At 39.9% G+C, this 25259-nt stretch overlaps 1 protein-coding gene across 1 annotated transcript in view; it reads right to left on the bottom strand.

Moving 5' to 3' along the window:
* Positions 1-25259, bottom strand: part of N4BP1 (NEDD4 binding protein 1) — a 60796-nt gene that overhangs the window by 17139 nt on the left and 18398 nt on the right. Inside the window, exons 2-3 of the mRNA XM_007533675.3 lie at positions 10607-12279; positions 873-1003 (exon numbers count right to left, since the gene is read on the bottom strand). Of these exons, the coding sequence (XP_007533737.2) occupies positions 873-1003; positions 10607-12279 (1804 nt within the window). The remainder of the gene's footprint in view (positions 1-872; positions 1004-10606; positions 12280-25259) is intronic.

Raw genomic sequence — 25259 nt, 5'->3', positions numbered from 1 at the left:
ATTCAGTTACCTGGCATAGGTAACTATGTATAGGTATCTATCAGGACTTAACAAATTTTTGAGATATTTCATTTTTTTGTGTGTAGGCTACAGTTCACATATATATTATGCAATTAGCATAATTAGCACATATATATTATGCAATTAGCATAATTCAAGTCGTTCAACAGTTTTTTGTGTTTTTTTTTCCTCTTGGTCACCTGGGCTTCACCACTGTAAGCTGATTTTTCCAGACAGAGAGACAGACAGACCATGGCACTGAAGCTTCCTCCAGTGTCACAGTACTCCTATGTGGGCTGGAGTCTGGGTCACATACATGACAAAGCAGGTTCTCTCCTAAGTGAGCTATCTCATGGTGCTTCAGCAGTCTATTAAACAGATTAAACAGAATCCTATTTCAGGATTCCAATTTTATCAAACTGTCATTTCCAAAAAATACTACTTAATAGAAATTTAGTCTAACGGATACATTTAATTTACTTTTTCAGAAAGTAAAGCAAGCAAACAAAAAACCTGTGACATATAATTAACATATTTATTTTATTTTATAAGAGTGAATGAATGGGACTGACCAGAACACATCTGCAGCAAATGTACTGTTAGTGATTAAAACTAGTCTCACACATGCAAGTCCCGTGCTCTACCCACTTGTCCAATTCCTTGACAGCTAATGTAATTTTTCATCCTGCTTCAAACATTTCTTAAGCTCTAACACTCCCTTCAGCCAATGCTTTATTGAGACCAACAGATCTACAATTTTGCTTTCAAAGCAGCTTTTGCTGGCACATAGTCTAGCCTAAGTAGTGTATATTACAATTACAAGCTAATTCACTGAATATTTAACTAGGAATCTGTAAATCAGTTTGCCTCACCTGTGACATTAGGATCACGCCTCGTTCTCCACTGTGGGACAAATACAGTGATGTTTCTGTTGCCAAGCTTCCAAAAATATTCAACCGCAATTGCAATCCCACGACAAGAAAAAAACTTTTTCAGACCATGGCTACAAGAAAATAAATAAATAAAACTTATTTCAGTTTGAAACTAAAGACAATTAAAAATAACCCCCTTTTTCTTACATATCTCATTAAACTATATACTTTGATATCTTAAAAAGCCAAAAATAGAATCCACTGTACATATGATCCTTAGCAGTTTTATTATTATTTTTTTAGCTGGTATAACTGTGTTGGCAGAAGGCAATTTGAGCTTCATGTTAACACTTGTTTATTAGAGGCTATGAATAAATATTCACCAAAGAGATCCAAAAGGCCAACAAACATGAAAACATGCTCCAAGTCACTGTCAGAAAAATGCAAATAAAGACGAGATACCATTTCACTCCTATGAGAATGTCATACATCAGTAATGGTAGCAACAACAAATGCTGGAAAAGTTGTGGGGACAAAGGAACCCTCCTGCACTGCTGGTAAGAGTGTAAATTAGTCCAAGTCCTGTGGTGAGCAGTCTGGAAAACTCTTAAGAGGGCTAGAAGTAGATCTACCCTATGACCCCGCAATTCCTCTCCTGGGGATATATCCCAAAGAAACAAGCACAGTCATCCCCAAAGATTTTTATATATATCTATGTTCAGGGAAACACAATTTGTAATAGACAAAATCTGGAAGCAACCCAGGTGTCTAACAATAGATGAGTGGCTGAGTAAGCTGTGGTATACATATACAATGGAATACTACTCAGCTATTAAAAATGAATTCACCTTCTTCACCTCATCTTGGATGAAGCTTGAAGGAATCATGTTAAGTGAGATCAGCCAGAAAGAGAAGGAAGAATATGGGACGATCTCACTCACAGACAGTTGAAACATAAAAACAAAAGGGAAAACACAAAGCAGAACTTGGACTGGAGTTAGCACCAAAGTAAAAGACTCTGGGTTGGGAAGGAGGGTTCTGGTCCTGTAACATGAGGGCAGAGGAAGACCTAGTGGGGGTTGAATGGAAATGTGGAAAACTGAGAAATGTTACACATGTACAAACTACTGTAGTTTTACTGTTGACTACAAACCATTAGTCCCTCCAAAAGATAGAAATTGTATAAAAAATACTTGTTTATTTGACTGGGGAGATAGCATAATGGTTATGAAAAAAAAAAAAGAAAAAAAAAGAAAAAATCCTTTCGTGCCTGAGGCAGAAGTCCCAGATTCAATCCTCAGCATAAGCAGTACTCTAGTGGGAAAAAAAAAAAAAAAAACTTTTGGGGGCTGAAGGTAGCACAGCGGATTAAGCGCACATGGTGTGAAGTGCCAAGGACTGGCTTAAGAATCCCGGTTCGAGCCCCCGGCTCCCCACCTGCAGGGGGGTTGCTTCAGAAGTGTCAGCAGGTCTGCAGGTGTCTTTCTCTCCTCCACAGTCTTCTCCTCTCTCGATTTCTCTCTGTCCTATCCAGCAACAGCAACAGCAAGGGCAACAATAACAAGGACAACAAAATGGGAAAAATGGCCTCCAGGAGCAGTGAATTTGTACTGCAGGCATGGAGCTCCTGTGATAACTCTGGAGGAAAAACAAAACAAAATTTGTTCACCTCACTGTTCATCTTTTTATTTATTTTTGCCTCCAGGGTCATTTCTGGGGCTCAGTGCCTGCACTATGAATCCACTGCTCCTGGAGGCCACCTTTCCCCTTTTGTTATCGTTGTTATTGCTGTCATTGTTGGACAGGACAGAGAGAATTGGCCTATAAAGTAACCGCCCCTGGTGGGAGCTGGGGGCTCGAACCAGGATCCTTATGCTGGTTCGTTTTGCGGCATGTGCACTTAACCTGCTGCGTTACCGCCTGGCCCCCTCATCTTATATTTTTTGATTTTTTCTTAATGAGCCTGCTTGGTCACTTGCCTCTAATAATGTTTAACATATTTTATTAAGTTTGTTGCTACAACTCAGGAGGTAGCTGTGTGATGAAAGGTAGGATTTATAAGTGTGAGCTTGAGCACTGGCACCAGATATGCCAGAGTCTTTTCTTTCATAAATAAAGAGAAATACCTTTTTAAAAAGACACTGGGGCTAGGGTAGCACACCTAGTTGAGAACTCACATTCTCAGGTGCAAGGAAGGGCTAGGCTTCAAGCCAGGAGTCCCCATTTGCAGAGGGGGAAGCTTCACAAATGGTGAAACAGTCCTGTGGGTGTCTTTTTTTGCCTCTCTCCCTCTCTGTCTCCCACTCTCAATTTCTCTCTAGTCTGTCAAATAAGATAGAGAGGGGGAAAAAAATAGAAAAATATGGCTATCAGCAAAAGTGGATTTGATGCAAGCACTGAGCCTAAGCAATAGCCTCGGTGGCAGTAGACATTTGTTGCTGACGCAGAAGAAGCTAGTATTTCCATGATATACATCCATGGTCCTCATCACCTAAGGCTGAGGAGGGCTGACTCTAGAAGGGCTCCACCCCTGGGTCCTTGGTTGATGTTGAAAAAAGCAGAAAGCATGTTGGGGTTGGAGAGGTAAAATGAACAAGGAATATACAGAACATGAGCCAACCATTCTTCTTTTTTTTAAATTTTTATTTATTTATTAATGAGAAAGATAGGATGAGAGATAGAAAGAACCAGATATCACTCTGGTACATGTGCTGCCAGGGTTTGAACTCTGGACCTCATGCTTGAGAGTCGAATACTTTATCCATTGCACTACCTCCCGGACCACCCATTTTTTCTATAAAGGTTCCCCAGGCCCTATAGTTTCTGCTATTACCACTTGACTCTGCCAACAGCAACTGCATAAGTGTGGTCACACTTCATACAGGCAGTCAGAGGCCAGATTTGCCCTATCTTCACAACACAAGTAGGCTAATGTCTTCACCCCCTGGCCCAATTTTAAAAGCAGAAGATATACTTTAATTTGATTTTCCAGCAGTCAAAAGCAGAGGCTAACGACTTTGTTGAAAGCCTAAATTTTTGTTGGTAGTAATCCATTTGTCTATCTAAGGATATGAGGGAAAAAAATAAATTAAGATTCCAAACTTTCTTCTTCTAGTGTTTGCCCTTCTTCCGTAGGCAGTCAACAGCATCAGGTTGAGCCTGATGTAAAGTTTCAAGACCTCCTTTGAATCTGGAGAGGTGGCAGTGGTTGACTAGATTCCAAACTGTGATGGTACAACTAGCAAGATTAGCATGATCTATCTTTACAGCTCCAATGAGCATCTATAATCCAATGGACAGCAAATCCTCACCACCCTTTTCCTTAACTGCTGTCAGGATTCAACTTCAGTCCCTCTTTGTCTAGGAAGTTGTGTCTACATAGGTCCTCTTTGATTCCATGACTTTGCTCTCACTTTTTATCCTCTACTCTACAGTAGAACCAACATAAGTTAGGAGGTAAAATGTAAACAGATTCACATTAGAGATAAAAACAACCAAACACCTAGATGAGACACAGAGCAATTTGCCTAAATTACAAATGTGTGAGGGTGGATGAGCTGAGATTTGGGAATTAGAAATCAGAATCCGCAGGGCCGGCTGGTGGCACACCTGACTAAGTAAGTGCACGTATTACAGTGTGCAAGGACCCAGGCTTCAATTCCCTGATAACCATTTGCAGGGGGAAAGCATCATGTGTGGTGGAGCAGTGCTACAGGTTTCTCTCTCCTTTACTGCCCCTCCCTCTTGATTTCTCTCTGTCCAATCAAATAAGCTTTAATAAAGAGGACAGGGAGTGGTATACCTGGTTGAGTACACGAGGATCCAAGTTCAAGCCCCTGTTCCCCACATACTACTCTCAGCAAAAGAAAAGTAAATAAAGACACCTATCACTTCTTTTAAATGATTAAACAGTAGTTTGTTCATCTAGAAGCATTCAAATGTAGGAATATGACATTTGTTACTAGAAGAGATAGGGTGGTATTTTTTGGGTTTCTTGCTGCCAAGACTTCATGGGGCTTCCTGCCTATAAGGTTCCACCATTCTGGTAGTCTCCCCCCCCCCCCCCCAACCTCATCACACCTTCCCCACAAGGCAGAGGGTTATGTCAGAGAGAGGGAGGCAGAGAGAAGGAAGAGAGGAAGAGAGTGAGAGAGTAGGGTAGAGGGAGAGGGAGTAACTGGCACGGCTTCACTGCTTACACAATTTCCCTTTTGCATGATGCTTCCAAGACCCAGGAACTCCTGGATCTTCTGAGTATGGGAAGGGATGTGTGTATTCTAACCAGTGAGCGATTTCCCAGCTTCCACAGGGATATTTATTTGTTCATACTTTAGAAAAACCAAGGGACATGTACACCACGTCTTTAACATGTATGCTAACCAAAGTACTAGAAGAGAAGTGTAATGCCTCCTTGGTTTTTTATTCAACAGATACAAATATGTACTAATTCTTCTTTTTCCCCACTTTTTACTGTAGATGGCAAGAGTAAAAAGTGAGTGGAAGTAGAGAGTACACAGTTCCATTCCACTGGGGCACTGAGCAAAAAGGAAGAAATATGTGAAAAGATGAAAAGCTGTTACCCAGAACCCCTCACAAGCTGATGAAAGAAATGGAACATTAATTCTAAACCAGTGTTAGGCTCTGTAATGAGATCAAATCACTTCTGATACACTGAAAAAAAAAATCTCTAGAGCTACTTTAAGAATAAAAATAGCAGTTTAAAATTCACAGATAAATCCAGAAACTAAAACTACATTAAAAAAAAAAAGTGAAGCTGACATTATTGTCCTAAAAATAATATTCTTCCTACTTCAACTCCCACATCCTGACCAGGCAGAAATGTGTTTAATCATGACAATATCCGTCTCTCCACAATCAAACAAGAGCAGCTTATGGACTAGTCTATCTATATAGCAACACCCCCTTACTTCTGAGCAGACTGAGGGTCTGGGGTTCCCAGTCTCAAATACAAACTGAACAAATTTTAGGTGTGAGGGAAGGTCTGTGGGCCCTTGAGGGAGATTTGAAAAATTATTTCACAAGAGAGTGAAGAGACTAGATGCTGAACCTTACAGAGCTGCCTTTTCAGCTGCTTTAGGGAGATTTAAACTCATGTTTCCTTATTATTGCAAACAAGTTATATTAACTGGTTGCTTTTCTTATTATAGCAGGTAATCAACTAGAAGAAAGAGTAACCATGCAGAGTGAAGATAAGCAAGATACCTGACCAAAACTCCTGGCCATCAGATAACCAGAGAGGCAGTGTGGAACAAGAGTGAAAAACTTTTTCTGAGTTACCCCAGGAAAGAAGAATTTTCTCCTATGGCTTCCACTTAATAAAAGTAGTCATGGGACCTTGATAGAGAAAGACAGGCAAGGTTAAAAATCTAACAAGGTGAAAACACCTAAGTTATGGAATATATTTCATCTATATGGAAACTTAACTACTCAGAGAAGTCAGGTGTTCATTCTTTAGTTTCAGACCAGCAGGGACCAGAGTTTTCTCTGGCCACCATGGTAATGTAGACCACACACCGCAAACAATTTCCATTTACTCATCACTGACTCATTCATGGTGACAGAGGGGAAAAACCAAGTAGAGATATGCATAATCAGCAGAGCTAAGTAGCGTGTTTTGGAATTTCTCAGAGTGTGTATAAACTGCAGACATCATGCTTGAGAAGCAAATAAACAAAGGCTTTGCAGAAACCCATGGATGGGTGGGCCTGCGCTGCCTTAGGGTAGGGTTCAAACCAACATATCCTATTGCTCAAATTTCCTTTTTAACTACTTCCTCAACTAGTTGGCTCAAATGACTGACATCTATTGAGCAGTACTTAAGCAACACAAGACTTCAGTTTCCAACAATGCCAGCCCCTAAAAATTCCAACCTCAACTTGTGTGTAAGAAGTGTAATCATGGTTCTGCAGATTTCATTGGCCCAAATAAAGACTAGGTAATTTTTATATCACAAAATTGCCATGAATGTCATGTTTTAAAAGATAAAAATACAGGGGGCTAGGTGGTGGTACACCTGGTTAAGTGCTCACATCACAATGCACAAGGACCCAGGTTCAAACCCCAGTCTCCACCTGCAGGGGGAAAGCTTCACAAGTGGTGAAGCAGGGCTACAATGTCTCTCTGTCTCTCTCCCTATTTCCCCCCTCCTTCTCAATTTCTGTCTTTATCCAGTAATACATAAAAATATTTTTAAAAAAATGATAAAAGCACAATACTTTTTAAAAATTAAACTTTTTATTATTTTATATTTTACTTATCTTTTAAAAAATATTTATTCCCTTTTGTTGCCCTTGTAATTTTACTGTTGTAGTTATTATTGTTATTGATGTCATTGTTGGATAGGACAGAGAGAAATAGAGAAGGGAGGGGAAGACAAAGGGGGGGAGAAAGATAGACATCTGCAGACCTGCTTTACTGCTTGTGAAGCAAGACTCCCTGCAGGTGGGGAGCCGGGACTCGAACTGGGATCCTTATGCAGGTCCTCGCACTTTGTGCCACTTGCGCTTAACCCACTGTGCTATTGCCCAACTCCCAGTACCTTTTATTTAAGGTGTTTCAACTTGAGATTCCATACATTTAAAATCTAACCTAAATTAGTCCCATCAACTGGAATTGAAAGTTATAAATGAATGGCAAAAAGTGATTAAAAACTTCTAATTGTGGTTCCAGGAGACAGCTCACCCAATAGAGTATAAGCTCCAGTGTGCATAAGTCCTGGGTTCAGGCCCTGGCACCACATGGGTATATCATGTATGGCAATGGTGGGGAAGGTCTTTCCCTTTCTCTTTGAAAAAAAAAAAAAGGGGTGTGTGTATAGATGAAAACTGATCTTTTGTAAGTCTTATTTTATTCAACAGATTGTTAACTGAGTGCCTATTACAGGCTGAATGAGGCACAATGAATCCTTGGAGGTAGTTCAATAGAACAGACATGAATCACTTCTTCATGAAAATTACTGTCTATAGTGCATATTTTATATCAAAGCAACTTATTTAAAAAAGGGGTTAATTTTTTCTAACTTAAAGTTTGAGATGAAATCACAGGACATAAAACATTTAAAACAAACTATTCATTGGCCTTTTGTTTATACATACTGTTGTGCAAACCATCACTTCTCCCTTGTTCCAAAACATTCCTATCACTCCAAAATAAACCCTGTGCCCATTAGACTGTTACTCTGCAGGATAAGAGTTAACTTTAATTATTGATTTACTTTTCTTGATCAAGCTATTTCAAAGTAAGCCTGTCTTCTCAGGATAACACTGTAGAAGGGCTGGCTTTAAATCTGGGAATTAACAAAAAAAAAAAAAATAAAGAAAGAGAAATAGGAAAGAGAAAAGTAAACCCTCCTCAGCCACATTTTCAAAAGAATTCAAAGAAAGTTAGCTTGTGGCTTCCACACTGCATTAATTCAGTAGTTTTCAAAAGAGATGGGATTGTATCCAAGGATGTTAGCAAGTATATGGGAGTGTTTGGGAATATCCCAATGACAAGTGAAGACACTCTGAGCAAAGTGGGAAGGACTAAATGCGCAAAAGATCAAATAAAGGCTAGATAGCACCAAACTAAACTTCATCAGTGACCTGTCTGATAAAAATATATTACGCACTTGAAATTTCTCAAGTGCTTAAAAATTTTCAAGTGTCATTATCGTTGTTCACTAAGTTCATTTGCATTTCTTATTCTTTGGACACCAATGCGAATTCTTTCCACATACAGAAAAACGAAAAGGATCAGTATTACTCACAATTGTGACCTAAATTTTATATCGTTACTTGGCTCAAAAAAAAACAAAAAAACAATGAGGAACTGATGTTGGACTTGGACTGAGGGTGACTGAAATTGTACCTTATATTTTCACTTAGATAATACTATGCAGCTGTGGGCCATTTGTTGGGTTTCCCCCAAAAGAACTGTCAACATACATGGTGAAATGAGAATAGACAGTCTTCTTTTGAAATGACAAATATATTAAGGGCATTTTCTTTTTCTGAAAGAAAAACACAGCATTAATTATTAGCTAGAGAGATAGAAATAACTACTGCATTTAAAAATTAGTTAAGAAAACGTTTGTGGAAAAAATGTTTTATCTTGAGATCTCCCTCAAAATAATGTGAGCAAAAGGCTGTAGGTGAAAGTGTAGAGGGAATAATGTTTAAAATGATGAAATAAGATTGGTAAGGAAATGGTTAAGTACTCAAGGTAAATAATTGGTGCAAGAGAGTACCAAATGAATTTTATATGGGATCGCAAATGTTATCTTTATAAATATTTTACTGAATATTCTAACAAAATAATTAACAACAAACAAAAACCCCACCCAAATTAGTAAGAAACAGATATATTTCAATCTTAAGTATTTATTTTTTATTATCTTTATTTATTTATTTATTAGATAGAGACAGCCAGAAATTGAGAGGGAGAGAGAGGGAGAGAGACAGACACCTGCAGCACTGCTTTACCACTCATGAAGCTTTCCTCCTGCAGGTGTGGACCAGGGACTCCAATCTGGGTCCTTGCGCATTGTAACATGTGTACTCAACCAAGTGAGCCACCACCCAGTCCCACTTTTTAAAAAAGTTATTTATTATTGGGTAGAAACAGAAATTGAGAGGGGAAGGGGAAAGAGAGAGAGGAAAGATAGAGAGACAGACACACGCAATTGTACTCCACCATTCATTAAGCTTTCCCCCTGCTGGTGGGGACCAGGGACTTAAACCCAGGTCCTAGCACACTATAGTGAGATTAACCAGGTGCACCACCACCTGGCCCCCTTTAGAAGTATTTGTAGAGTTCAGGGCACATATGATCTGTCTGAACTCCTAGGAAAGAGTCCATATAAACATTCAACAGCTCAGTAAAGTATTTCAACCTCTTCATTCCATGTTCATGTGCTTCTTTTCTTGAAATGGAGATACTTAAAATGCTAGGCCTTGAAGCTGCTCAAAAACCAATCGAATAACTGACTATAAAATCTGAAGGAAGTCTTTACCTAGCAATTGTTGAAATGGCACTAAAAAAGATGTCAGACTACAAGCAAATGAAACTCAAAACTGCCCAAGATCAAATACTTGGGTCCCAGATGGGGACCCAGATTGATTCTACCTCTACACTCTTCTTAGCCACTATACTAAAGCCTTCCTTAAAGAAGAAACCCAATCCTAGGGTCCAAGACAGGCAAAATAGAAGTGATTAGTTAAGCTGTTTTAGTAAAAACAAATACACTTTTCATAAAGAGCAGAGATCCACACAGAAATTCAAACTGTTGAATTTCCAAAGAAAGGAAATTGCTATCACTTATTAAAAAAAAAAAAAAATTGAGACCAAACTGGAAGTATATCACACATTAACAATTTTAAAGACCTAGTAGACTATTATTGTTAAAGACCTGGCATATTGTGCCATAAAAATCTTTTTGTTGTCAACTACACCTTCATGTTAAGTACCAAGCTATTCATGGTATGAAGAGCCTAATGATTTGGATAATCCAAGGACAAATGCAATGTGAAAAACTGAATTATCATCTCACGCCCTGGGAGATAAATACTCTGAAAGGTAAATTTTACATTTTATAACTGTAGAAAATGTAATGGCAAGACTTTTACAACAAGCTACTATTATTATTTTTTAAGGTAAAACATCTAAGACAGTTGCTATAAATGTGTGTAATTAATTCTGAGACACTGCTTAAAGACTTCTCAAAGTAAACTTACGTAATTGCAACATTGCTCCCGTCTATAACAATGTGCTTCAAGTCTGTTCTCCCAGGTTCATTTTTTAGTTCCAGTTTGTAGGGTACTTTCAGAGTATCTCGAAACCTTTGAACCCCTGTAACTGAGGAATCAATATAATCAGAAGGCCCTGCATCAGTAACTGAAGGAAAAAAGTGGGGTAGCAGCTTTGGTGGAGAAAGAGGTGGACAATTTGGTTTAGACTGAGGAGAGGTACAATATCCTGAACGGTTTTCACAGGCAGACTTCATATTTGGTAGTAAGGGTTCTACTTGCTGCTGCAGACCATTTTCAGAGAAAATTGGAATTCGAGGCTGGTGACTTGAAGCTCCTCTTGAAACAAAACTGACTGCTTCTTTGGGACTTGCAGGAGCAACAGAGGGTGAAAGGCCATCCGTTTCAAGATCTACATTACAAACATAGCTCTGATTTGAACTCCAGATTTCTTTTTTCTGTTCCACTGCTGTTCTAAAGTTATTAATTTTGCAATCTGAGGTACATGGTTTTGATTCTACTTTGAATGGTAACTGAGAAAACTTTTCTACCACATTTTGCTGTGTGAGATTTTTTTTCTTTGGAGTTGAATCTGTTGCAAGCTCATGTACGCTGCTATAAATACCTTTATTTTTGGTGTTATTGGTCTCTGGATACATAGTACCTGGCAAACACTCTCTGTGTTGGGCTCTTTTATTTTCTTTTTCAATTTCCTCTAAGAGCAGTAATGGTTCAGTAGATGGTCCAAACTCCCTAATGACTTTTTCAACGATCTCTTGGGAATAGCCCATGGTTTTAAAAAAGTTTACAAGGATGTTGTATTCCATTTCCTCAGTAGTGTCCTTTACATCTGGACTTAAGTTTTCAGAATCAGCGAAAGAATCAGAAAGATTGATGATTTCATTTTCGGCTGATGTCTTACCACCAGGTAAAAGCTCCCCCTCTTCAGTATTTTCCAAAGAAAATTGTTTCTTTGTGTGCCTTTCTTCAGAATCAGAAGATCTTCTTTTGTGACAAACTCTGTCTTTGGAAAACACCTCTCCTTCAAGGGTTTGACCATTTATTGGAACACAAACTACATCTTCTGAACTGGAAAGGATTGTGTCCATTTGTTTCGTAAGCTCAGAAACAGGAGTCCCGGCTTTGTTTCTTGCATCTTCCTGCAAAACAATTTCATCACTGGAAGTATTTAACCCTGTGGCAGCATTTTGTGAAAACTCTGTTTGTCCAGAATTTCTTGTATCACTAGCATCATCAACTCCTGTTTCAAACAGATTATCTTCACCTTGTGTGAGTGTCAAAAGTTCTTTTTTCAAGGAAGTGGGCAAAATTAACAAATCCATTGTATAATTGTCAGCACGGGCTTCCACAAACTGTTTAAACTCCCTTTTTACCTCTGATTCTTTCTGACTGCTGGGTAAGTTCTCATTATTCTCGAAAAGCTTTACAAACTGCTGGATATGACTCCTAGCCATGACCACAGCTTCTGCACTTCCTCTGATGCCAAGAAGACCTATGTCCAGAATGCAGAGATCGGCACAGGTGTCCTGAATCAAGCTCTTTAGAAACAGGCTCTGTGCCCCAACAAAAATACAGTGCATGGCTTTGGGGTAACATTCTCTTTCTTCTAATTCGGGTTCACAAATTCCTTTAATATATTCCTATAAAGAGAAGATGAAAGAAAAAATTAGATTTACAAAAGCTCCTTGTAACAAACTGTAAAAATCAAAAGCATGATTTTCTTTTTTATTATTTTAGTAAAATTCCAAATAGTACAGCCATGGTTTAAATAAAAAAATAAAATTGAAGTAACCGATATAAACTGCTTAATCATTTTCAAAGAAGTCAAGAATTTAACATCTAAGTAAAAAATGCAGATATGTGTAACATTTTTTTAAAAAAAAAAGACAATTTTTTTTATTATCTTTATTTATTTATTTATTGGCTAAAGAGACAGCCAGAAATCAAGAGGGAGTGGGGGGAGAGACGGGGGGGGGGAGGAAGAGAGAGAGACTGAGAGAGAGAGAGACCTGCAACACTGCTTCACCACTTGTAAAGCTTTCCCTCTGCAGGTGAGGACCGGGGGCTTGAACCTGGGCCCTTATGCACTGTTAACATGTGTGCTCAACCAGGAACTCCACCACCTGGCCCCCCACATTGTCAATAGTTTATTTCACAAAGTGAAAACACTGGTGTTTTCCTAGTTGCAGAGTGGGTTTGCTTACAATTATAAAGAACAACATCTACACTTTTCATATACATCTCATGTCATTTGGTGCCAAGACACTCCTATATAGTGCCAGGGTATTAAACAAGGTCACATGCATGGCAAAGAACATACCCTACTCAGTGAATCTGACCTTAAGAAAGATCAGTTTAAATGCAGACCTACATTTGGAGGATCTACTAATCACTCTGAGCACATAAACATCCATTTGCTTTTACTTTTCCTTACAATAAAACTGTTCATCAGCCAATAAGAAAAATAAATGCAGACCTAAACATAAAAAAACAATACTATACAGTACTGCTTCATTTATTTATTTATACTTCTCTGTTTGATAGGACAGACAGAAATTGAGGGAGGGAAGAGACAGAGAGGAAGACAGACAGACAGATAGATAGATAGCTGTAGCACTTTCTTCACTGCTCAAAAAGTTTCCCCCTTTTATTTGGGGCCTGGGGGCTTTCACCCAGGTCTTGCGCATGGTAATATGTGTGCTCAGGTGGGTGCACCACTGCTTACCCCCACCACTGGCACTGCTCAGCTCTGGCTTATGGTGGTGCAGGGGACTGAACCTGGAACTTCAGGGTCTTAAGCATGACTGTTTCTTTGCATACATAACCTTTATGCTATCTACCCTGCCTCACTGAACTTTTTTTTTTTTTGCCTACAGGGTTATTGCTGGGGTTTGGTGCCTGCCCTATGAATCCACTGCTCCTGAAGGCTATTTTCCCCATTTTGACCCTTGTTGTTGTCATTGCTGTTGTTGTTGCTGGATAGGACAGAGAGAAATCAAGAGAGGAGGGGAGACAGAGAGGGGGAGAGAAAGACTCCTGTGGTCTTGCTTCACTGCCAGTGAAGTGACCACCCTGCAGGTGGGGAGCCTGGGCTCAAACTGGGATCCTTATGCTGGTCCTTGCGCTTTGCACCATGTGGGCTTAACCTGCTGTGCTACCACACATTTATTTAAGTTACCTACTTCATATTGGATGGGTTATGGTAGCTTGTACTTCTTGAAGAACTGACTGACTTTACATAAGTTGTCAAATTTGTATGTGTGAAATTGTATATGATATCTCCCTTTAAAAAAAAAAAAAGTCTGGAGCAGATCGCTTTCTCTCCTCTCCTCTCCTCTCCTCTCCTCTCCTCTCCTCTCCTCTCCTCTCCTCTCCTCTCCTCTCCTCTCCTCTCCTCTCCTCTCCTCTCCTCTCCTCTCCTCTCCTCTCCTCTCCTCTCCTCTCCTCTCCTCTCCTCTCCTCTCCTCTCCTCTCCTCTCCTCTCCTCTCCTCTCCTCTCCCGGATCAACTAGGAATACCAAAGGAGACCACCCGGACCGAAACAAGACAGGCCTAGAATGACCACAGGAACCCAGTAAATCACCCGTGAGTACAAACACGCGTGGCTGGTGACAGAGAGGAGAGAGGGGTCTAAGGAGAGATTAAGTGACTGCTAACAGTTCAACAGTTTATCAGTGGAGACACCACCTCCAGTCTGCTCCACAACAAGGGGACAGCTGAAGGGAGGAAAGGACTCCCCAGAGACTCACCAAGTGCAACTCTGAGTCTCCATTGCTACTACCCTCAGAATCTGGAGCAGCAACAGGGAGGGACACCAGGGGACAGAGATCTAACAGGGAAACTCAGGAGAAGACCTATACCTCTGTGGCATAGCTGAGGGGCTGTGAAAGTCTCTTTGCATAACCACTGGATTATCTCTGCCACACCCTGCTTTATCTCTTGGTCAGGAGTCAGTGATTAAGCTAAGAAGCCTATTGATAGTTTAAAAGCCCTCAGGCTCCCATAGCCTACAGGGAAGAAAAAAAAAAAAGGCTTTTACACCACTGAGCTCCAACTCAGGGATTGAAAAAACTGTTAACTTCCACCACTGTGAACCTTTTAATTAACTTACTTAGACACAAGTCAATCCAGGCAATAGTGATCAATAATTTGAAAAGTACTGATAAAGGGAACTCATAACATAATATATAAAATGGTTAAAACAACAAGAAAAAATATTGGAGACTTGAACCAGGACAAGAGTCCAGCTAAAAGTCCTCCAGAGGGTGAAGCACAAAATAACGAGTTCAACATCCAAACATTAGCTAAGGAAATAATAACAGGAGTGAGTAAAGAATTTGAAAAAATTGTAATCAGAAATGCAGGAACAACAAATGAGAATATGGAAGAAAATTCTAATTATCTCATGGTTATTAGAGAGCTGAAAGCTGAAATCGCTGAGCTAAGAATGCAACTAGCTGAACAAGCTAAAACAGTATCAGAGCAGGGCAACAAAATAGATGAACTCCAGAAAAAAAAAAGTCTGTAGGATATGCAGTTGTTATTCCTGACATTAATGATTTGTGTTGCCAAGAGGTTTATTAAATTTTAATAACTTTTCTCCTCAAAGACTGAGCCTGTGGTTTCACTGATTTTCTCTACTACTTGTGTGTTTAACTTCGTAGGCTTATATTCTTTATTTGCCTTCTGCTTACTTTGGGATTATTTTACTTCCCCACTCCTTTACTCTTAATTGGGATCATTTTTATTCTTCTTTCAGTTCCTAAAAGCTGGGAGATTAATATTTAGTCTTTTCTTCTTTCCTAATGTAATGTGCTTTAGAAATATTCCTTCCAGGGAGTCGAGTAGTGCAGCGGGTTAAGCGCATGTGGTACAAAGCTCAAGGTCCAGAATAAGGATCCTGGTTCGAGCCCCTGGCTCCCCACCTGCAGGGGAATCGCTTCACAAGCAGTGAAGCAGGTTTGTAGGTATCTTTCTCTCCCCCTCCTCTCTCCATTTTTCAATGTCCTATCCAACAACGACAACATATCCTATCCAATAACTACAACAATTAAAAAAACAAGGGCAACAAAAAGGGAAACTAAATAAATAAATAAATATTAAAAAAATTAAAAAAAAAGAAATATTCTTTCCAGCAACACACCACAAACTTTGAGGAGCTGTATTTTCATTTTCATTCAGTTTAATAATGTATTTAAACATTTTCCCCTTGAAAATATTCAATATTCAGAAGTAGAATGTTTGATCTCCAAGTATCTGGAGATTTCTCCAGTTATTTTTGTGTTACTGGTTTCTAGCTGCAGTCCTTTGTGGTCAGAGAACACATTCTATATTTCATTTATCTTAAATTTTCTGAGATTTGTTTTAAGATTCAGAATATAGTCTATCTCTGTCTTCCCCTCCTTTCTCCATTTATTCCCTTTTTGTTTTATTGTTGTAGTTATTGATGTCATATCCAACAACGATGACATCAATAACTACAACAATAAAACAAAAAGGGAATAAATGAATAAATAAATAAAAAGGAAAAAAAAGAGACAAAGACATGGAAAAGAAGGGAAAAATTTAACCTCAGTGCAATGGAGTTGGGCTTGAACCTCGGTCATATATATAGCACAGCAGGCACCATCCTAGGTGTATGCTGTCTTGCTGGCTCTTAAAAAAATTATATGGGGCCAAGTTGTGGTGCACCTGGTTGAATGTATTTACTGCCATGTGCAAGGACCATGTTCAAATAATGCGATCAAACAAAAAGAATATAGTTAAAAAAAAAAGAATGACTACAGTTATTAAGAACAATGAACCCACCTTCTCTGACCCATCTTGGATGGAGCTAGAAGGAATTATGTTAAGTGAGCTAAGTCAGAAAGACAAAGATAAGTATGGGATGATCCCACTTAAAAACAGAAGAACAGAAAGGGAAACTCAAAGCAGAATCTGAGTTTTGAGTATGGCACCAAAGTAAAAATCTCTAGGTGAAGGGTGAGGGTAGCTGGGGGGTGAGGGGAGGCATGACAGACCTTTGGTGGTGGGAATGGTGGTAATATATATAACTTATAGTCTCATGAATCACTATTTAATACGAGAGGGGGAAAATGAATTGAATGTCTCAAACGTTTTATGTCTGAATATATGTTCCTTCGATCTAAGCACTTAAAACTTCAAACTGGTAATCAGATTGAATTTTAACAGTGGGTTCAAATTGATAATACATTTATAATAATGACTTGTTCTTTGAAATATTAAATCTCCTAAAAACTTAGACCAAGGAGATCAGAAGCATCTGGTGGTGTTACTTTATAAGATACAGCTCTATGTAAATAGCATAAAAGGACATAAATTATGGCGAGGTTTTGTATGATACAGCAAGTCCTAACAAAGGGATTTTCAAAGTTAACCCACCTGCCAAATAATTTTGTTATAACGATAACTATCTATTGCTTCTTAAACCCAAAGATAGCAGGAACTTCCCACTTCCTCTATAAAGGCCTTATTTCTCCCAGTCCTGCAACCTCTAGGGTAGGGCTCACTTTCCTGCTTACTTCTCTCAATTTATACCAACTGATACTACATCTGCTGATCCCAATCTAAGCAATGCAATCAGTACCACCTCAGCATGTTTCACTTCGGACTGTGTCCAGGAACGTCGGGTGTGGGATGTCAACCCTTCAGTTTCATTACTCTGGTTCCAGATTCTACTGTGATGCCATCCCTCGGCAGATGACCTCACCAATGTACCCTGGAGCCTCACCTCCCCAAATCCCTGCCCCACTAGGGAAAGAAAGAGACAGGCTGCGAGTATGGATTGACCTGCCAATGCCCATGTTCAGCAGGGGAGCAATTACTAAGCCAGACCTTCCACCTTGTGTACCCCACAATGATCCTGGGTCCATACTCCCAGAGGGATAAAGAATAAGAAAGCTATCAAGGGAGGGGATGGGATATGGAGTTCTGAAGGTGGGCACTGTGTGGAAAAGTACCCCTCTTATCCTTTCGTCTTGTCAACATTTCCATTTTATAAATAAAAATATTATAATAATAAAAAAACACCCTAGGATCAAAATGATCTTCAAGAACCTGCATGTCTGACCTGGGGGTAAGCTGTCTCAGTGCAAATGCTCTACCTCCTTTCTATATAGACATACACCTTCAGGGACTTGTTCAAGCTTATCATCCAGATGACATATGGTTTGAAGCAGCTGATTAGAGGACAGAAGAACAGCATAGAACATGCAACATTAGGACGACTGACAGCACAGGTGCAAGAACAACTGGAGATCAACTGTAATGACTGAATCTGACATATTTAGGCAGCTGCCAGGGGCAAAACTGTGTCCTAGCACAACATACCAAAAGGCATTAAACTTGTCCACAGAACTACTGAATTTTGAAAGAGAAACTATAGAAACAGACAGACTCCTAAAAAGGTTCAGACCAGAACTTCTCTCTTTTTTTTAAAGTTTTTTAAATTATCTTTATTTTGATAGAGACAGCCAGAATTGAGAGGAGAAGGGAGATAAAGAGGAAGAGAAACGGACAGACATCTGCACCCCTGCTTCACCACTTGTGAAGCTTTCCCCCTGCAGGTGGGGACCAGGGGCTTGAACCTGGGTCCCTGCACACTGTGATGTGTGAGCTCAACCAGTTACACCACCACCTGGTCCCCAGACCAGAACTTCTCAACTCAGGCTCCAGAATTTTAGATTCTGAAAAATTCTATTGAAGGTATTCTTTCATCTCTAAGAAAAGAAAGATTAGTATGACTTTTAGGCATTAATACATGAGTCCTAGGAAGGGGGGGGGAGTGGGAGGATGTGCGTGTATAAGACACCCACACAAGCCTTAGGAAAATAAAACAAAACAAACTTAAACATCATTACTATCCAAATCGACACAAAATTAATTTTAGGTGTCTGACCATCCACATTAATGCTATTGCTATAAAAAGAACAACTCCCCCATAAATTAAAAAAAAAAAAAGAATAACCATGCTTTCCAGTGCACTTCTCCTTTTTTTTAAGTGAGAGAACAAACGACCATAGCACCAAAGTGCTATGGTCTTCAACACAGTAGGAGTAGGGCTTGAATCTTGGTCATGTGCACGGCAAAGCAGCACATTATCCAAATCTATGTGATCTACTGGGTTGTGGGAAAAATCATGATATATTTTTGCATAGTAAAAAATGTCATGACTTTTCGGGCAACCCAAAATTTTCTCTGGTCATCCAATGCATTTTCAACATAGGCTTTCAATTTCATTTTCTACCTCAACCTCATTTCTAAGATGTCTGCTGAGTTTTTTCTCAAGAGGAAAAACTGTCCCACAGGAAAACTTCCTTGATTATCACTGAGTATTTTTCAAGAAACAAGACCAGAAAATACATTCACTCTGTCCCACAGCTTACCCCTCTCACAGCACTAAAATTTGGAAATTCCACAACTTCCAACACTTCAGTATTACTGATCAATTTATTCTTCACTCTTAGCCTTGACTCATTTCTTTATTGTCTTCTCCTGCTGTTATGCCTACAAACAAACACCTGAGGGTTTTTCCAGTCCTACATAACACTGCCTTCAGCCCTACTGCTGATGGACCCATTTCATCTGTCTTTTCATCCTTACACTTAAAATAAGTAAATAAAAGCACAGTTTCATCATTTCACTTTCAACCTTTCACACCAAAATCACTTTCTGGAATGACAATAACTGTCAAATCCACCTTTCCCTTGTCCTTCTCTCCTGAATTCTCTGGGCAGAGGGCTGCTGACTTACTTGGCACATTCATGAGCTGTCTTTCTTTCCTGTCTTACTGGCTATTCCTCTGAGCCCTTGTGCCTCGGTTCTGCACTGTTTTTCCCTCCAATAGTCTCAACCTTCATAACTGATTTCCCTGAGGATAGTTTCAACTCTTGACTTCTAGCTTTTTAATTTTTTTTTTATTTATAAAAAGGAAACACTGACAAAACCACAGAATAAGAGGGGTGCATTTTCACACAATTCCCACTACCAGAACTCCATATTCCATCCCTCCCCTGACAGCTTTCCTATTCTTTATCACTCTGGGAGCATAGACCCAGGGTCATTATGGGGTGCAGAAGGTGGAAGGTCTGGCTGAACATGAGTGTTGGCAGGTCGATCCATACTGCCAACCTCTCTCTTTGCAGCCTTTTTAAGTTTTTAAAAAAATATTTAAAAAAATATTTCTTTATTTATTTCCTTTTTGTTGCCCTTGTTTTTTATTGTTGTTGTAGTTATTATTATTATTACTGATGTTATCGTTGTTGAATAGGACAGAGAAAAATGGGGAGAGGAGGGGAAGAGAAAGATAGACACCTGCAGACCTGCTTTACCACCTGTGAAGCGACTTCCCTGCAGGCAGGGAGTCAGGGGCTGGAATAGGGATTCTTAGCCCGTCCTTGGCGCTTTGTGCCATGTGCACTTAACCCCCTGTGCTACCACCTGATTCTTGACCTCTAGCTTTTTAAATTATTTATTTATCTGATAGCACAGACAGAAATTGAGAGGGAGAGGGAAGATAGTGAGAGAGGGAAATACCTACTGCCCTGCTTCAACGAAAGTGTCGCTCCCCTCTGCAGGTGGGGTCTGAATCCAGGTCCTTGCACAAACACTGAAATATGTGCACTCAACCAGATACACCACCACCCGATCACCTGGCTATTTTCAATACAGTTCTGAATTAGCACTCACAGCTCTCTTCTATCCCATCTTTAGTTCCCACAACCTCCTCCCCCTCCAAATTTCTGTTCAATGAGATATAGTTGCCTAGGTTTTTTTTTCACCAGGGGAAATTTGTGAACTTTGTCTTTTGTGAATATTGCAACCTACCGTAAACTTCCTTCTGTTGCCAGATTTCCCAGACTCCGTTCCCTTGTACCACTGTCAAAATTGTCTAAGAACACACCCATTTCCACTGCTCTGTAACAGTAACAATTGTATCTTAAAGTGCAACCATTACACTTCCTTGCTCAAAAACTTTCCGAAGCTTCTTATTGCACAAGATTAAGACTCAGGATCCTCAAAACCATATTTTAAGTCCTTTTGGTATAGACTTTAGAATGCTTTCTTATTTTTATAGTCCAGTTTTAACCTTTTCTTTCTTCTTTTTTATTTTTAGATTTAATTTTCAATGAGAGAGATGCTGTGGTCCGGGAGGTGGCACAGTGGTTAAGGAACTAGACTCTTGAGCATGAGGTCCTGAGTTCAATCCCTAGCAGCACATATACCAGAGTGACTGATGTCTGGCTCTTTCTTTCTCTCTTCCTGTCTTTCTCATTAATAAAATAAATAAAATCTTAGAGAGAGAGACAGAGAGATATGCCATGCCAGGACTGAACTTTCAACTTCATACTTGAGAGGCCAACACTTTAACTGCTGTACTACTTCCCTGGTTGTTAAAAAGAATTGTGTGCACATATAATTTGTATTTATCTTTGCACTCTAATGGGGGGTGTGTGTTAATGGTTTCCAGTAATAGCGGTTGACACATAGGCACAACCTTTCATCTCCCCATGGTAGATATCTGCAAGACACTCTCCCCCAACCTAAGTCCTTCTTTACCATCATGCATCAGGACCCCAGTGCCCCTCTATCTCATCCCTCTCTCCAGTCCTTTCTTTGGTGCAATACATCATACTCATCTTTTGTTTTATTTTAATGAGAGAGACCAGAGCACTGCTCAGCTCTGGCTTATGGTGGTGGAGATGACTGAACCTGGAACTTGGGAGCCTTGGACATAAAGTTATTTTTGGGCGGCTAGGTGGTGGTACAGCAGGTTAGAGTGTACGTGTTGCAAATACATAAGGACCCCTGTTCAAGTTCCTGATCCACATTAGCTAGCAGTAAGTAGCAGTACTACAGGTGTCTCTCCTGCTCTTACCTCCTTCTTCTAATTTCTTTGTTATCTACATTTAAAAAAAAAGTCTTTTGCATAGCCATTATGCCACCTTCTAACCCCACCACCACCTTCCACTCTTTTTTTCTCTAGAATGTAGCACCAAGGATCAAACCTCAGACCCTATCATGAGCAAAACCATACTCCCAAAACTAGTAAAGTCATGCATGGGCCCTCTGGAATATACCTAAAATAGACCTACTAGCTTTTTCCAAACCAGAGACCCCAATCTTCATCTGCAATATTCATGCCTTTAGGTCTATGATTAGACAACAATTGGTCCTGTATTATATCTTACCTCTTTTTCAGCTACCAGGTTCCAGATGATATCATGATGCCAACCAGACTTCCTTGGGCAGAAGACCCTACCATGTGCCCTGGAGCCCCGCCTCCCTCAGATCCCTACCCCAAAAGTAAAAGAGAGAGACAGGCTGGGAATATGGATCAACCTGCCAACACCCATGTTCAGTGGAGAAGCAGTTACAGAAACCAGACCTTCCACCTTCTACACCCCACAATGATCCTGGGTCTATACTCCCAGAGGGATAAATAATATGGAAGCTATCAAGGGAGGGGACTGGATATGGAGCTCTGAGGGTGGGCAATATGTGGAAATGTACTCCTCATAAAAAAAAAAAAAAAAACATACTGCCACCTCCTCAGACTAATTTTTATTTATTTTTTTATTTTTTATGGGAGTGGGGCTAACTCCATCATGGAGGTCCACCAGGCATTATCCTTGGTGCTGTCACATAGTGCCAGGAATGATACATCACTCATGGAAGGAAGGATCAGTCACCTGCTAGGCCCTCTTCCTTTCCCTTCTACCCAAAAACACCTTCCAGGAATTCAAGAACATGCAGACAGAGTTAATAAATTTGCTGTACACAAAACACCTTATTATTTAAACTACAGCATCTATCACAACTCTATTAGATAGTGCTGAGACTGATACTGGAGAGACACTTAACAAAGTGGCTCTCAGTCAGGGGTGATTTCGCCCTTCCTGATGGACACCAGCAATGCTGAGATGTTCTGTTGAGAGTACAGGCCATGTTATAATCAACAGCAACAAAGTATTAACTGCTCCCAAATGTCAGGGTGCCATGGTTCAGAATCTTGGAATAAATATCTAACAAATAACAATGTCAAAACAGATATTAGGAAGTCTGGGATAGCAAGCTGACATCTAGCCTAGTGGGAAACAGTAGGAGAAAAAGTGGTCAAAATGACAAAAAGGTATGTGTGTGTACACACAACTACATAATAGTTGTATGTTAGAAAAAAATCACCAAATACTTTTTGTTTGTTTGTTTTGCACAGGGAGACTCTCTCAGCAAACTCACTTTTCCCTCTTTTGAGTGCTGACAGAGACAGAGAAAAGAGAAGCACTGCAATACCGGTCTACTATTTCTGAAGCTCTCCTCTGCCCACCCCCACACCCCGAAAAGTGTTATCCTACCAATATCCCTTCACCAAAGTCCACTGAACTATGTCCCCTCCTTCAGGCCCCTCCTATAATCCTCTGTTAATTTCAATTCTGAGGCATCAACAGTCTTCACTGGCCTTTTTTTTTTTTTTAAAAGACTTTATTAATTAATGAGAAAGATAGGAGGAAAGAACCAGACATCACTCTGGTACATGTGCTGACGGGGATCAGGACCGGACCTTATGCTTGAGAGTCCAATGCTTAACCCATTGTGGCACCTCCCGGACCACTGGCCTTTGCTTATTTATTTCCCTACCTTAATATTTTGTGTAGGAATAGCTGTGGTAATGAATTCTTTCAGCTGTTGCTTGTTTGAAGAGCTATTCAAGCCTCCTTCAAACATGGTTGCTAGCCTAACAGAAGAAAGTAATTTTGGGTTGAGGTCTTCTCTGTTCAGAATTTAGAAATATATTCTGACAGTTCTTTCTAGCATTTAGCTTCTATTGAAATATCAGCTAATGTCAGCTAAAACTTTTCCAAATGTGAATTGTGACCCTTTCTTCTCCATTTTGATCTTCATTCCTCTGATGATTATGAAATTTTCACTACACTTCCTCATTATTTCCCTGAATGTATTGCAATACTTCTTCATAGTTCTCAATTGGGAAAGCATTCCATGGCCCATAGTTTTGAAGGCTTCATCAAGAAGGTTTCTGTTAAAAAAAAATTATTTGGAGGTCGGGCAGTGGTGCACCTGGTTAAGTGCACATAGAACTATGAGGAAGGACCCATGGAAGGACCAGGGTTGGAGCCCCAGCTCCCCACTAGCAGCATGGACACTTTGGGCAGTGAAGCAGTCTCTCCCTTTTTACCCTTCCCCTCTCAATTTCTCTCATATCCAATAGTCATGTGTGTGTGTGTGTGTGTGTGTGTGTGTGTGTGTGTGTGTATGCACACACATACATATATGATAATAGAAGAAAAAAATGGCTATCAAGAGCAGTGGATTTATAGAGCTGGCACTAAGCCCCAGTGATAACCCTGGAGGCAATAAATAAATAAATGAGAGTCCAATGCCCCTACTACTACACAACCTCCTGGCTCACAGGAGGTTTATATGTTTGTTGTATTTGGAGTTTTCATCAAGCTACAGTTTTGGACCAATACTACAGATAAATTACTTTGTTCTCCACTATGTTTGATTCTCAGTGAAGACTAGGGTCAGCAGTCTGTAAAGGCACTGAGGCAGCAAGTGATAGGGCACTAGCCAGAATAGTATGGTGGTCACTGAGAACCTGGCAGGTTGAGCAGGGCATAGGCTGAGCATGACAGACACCACAGATGCAAACAAGCTGATGGTGGCCACAGTGGAGGCAGCATAGGGGTGGGAAGCAGAGGCTGAAGCAGTAAAAGTCAAAGCAACCAGAGCCCACGGTGTCGGGAGTCCATGAGGGCAAATGGCTACTGCAGTGATATCCTGGCCCAGTGGTGTGGCACAGAGAGGGGAGTGAATTTTCACCTCCACTGTGAATCTTTCTGTCCTTGCCACCTGGATTCTGGGCTTCTTCTCTTTTTATGTGAATTCATCTGAGCTCAAGCTTGCTTCTCTGTTTGTGGCAGTGGTGGCAGTGAGAGGAAACAGAAGCTGCTAGTCTGCTACCATCTTTGCCTGAAGTATGTGTTTAACATTTTATTGAGAAAAGAAAAGGGGAACCAGAATATCACTGGCACATGCAATGCTTGAGACTGAACTAATGAGTATTTATAAATACAGAGATCTAGCCACTACACTACCTCCTGGTTCATTGGCCCAATTTGACATTATTGGGTTCCAAATTCTTGAAAGATACAAAAAAGAAAGAAAATCAGATATACACAACCTAAAAAAGTGTACTTTGTTCAGGTCCTGGCACATGATAGTAGAGGATAAGTGGGGGTTGTATTATTATGTGGAACACTGGGAAATACTGTGCATGTACAAACAATTGTATTTATTGTCAACTGTAAAACATTAATCCCCCAATAAAGAAATTTAAATTAAAAAAAGTGTAGTTTGGCAGCTTTGTACAACTAATTGAATGAGGTGTCTAAGTGGACTTAAAAGAGTTATTAAGCTTCTCAGGCAGAAGTTGAAAAACAAGATCAGAAAAGAAAACACAAGTAGAACCTGAAATGGAATTGGCGTATTGCACCAAAGTAAAAGACTCTGGGGTGGGTGGGTGGGGAGAATACAGGTCTATGAAGGATGATAAATGACATAGTGGGGGTATTGTTGAATG

The sequence above is a fragment of the Erinaceus europaeus genome, chromosome 2 (genome assembly GCF_950295315.1).
Source record: "Erinaceus europaeus chromosome 2, mEriEur2.1, whole genome shotgun sequence".
Lineage (NCBI taxonomy): Eukaryota > Metazoa > Chordata > Mammalia > Eulipotyphla > Erinaceidae > Erinaceus > Erinaceus europaeus.
Note: the sequence above shows the minus strand (reverse complement) of the source record. Positions and strands in the feature narration are given on the sequence as shown.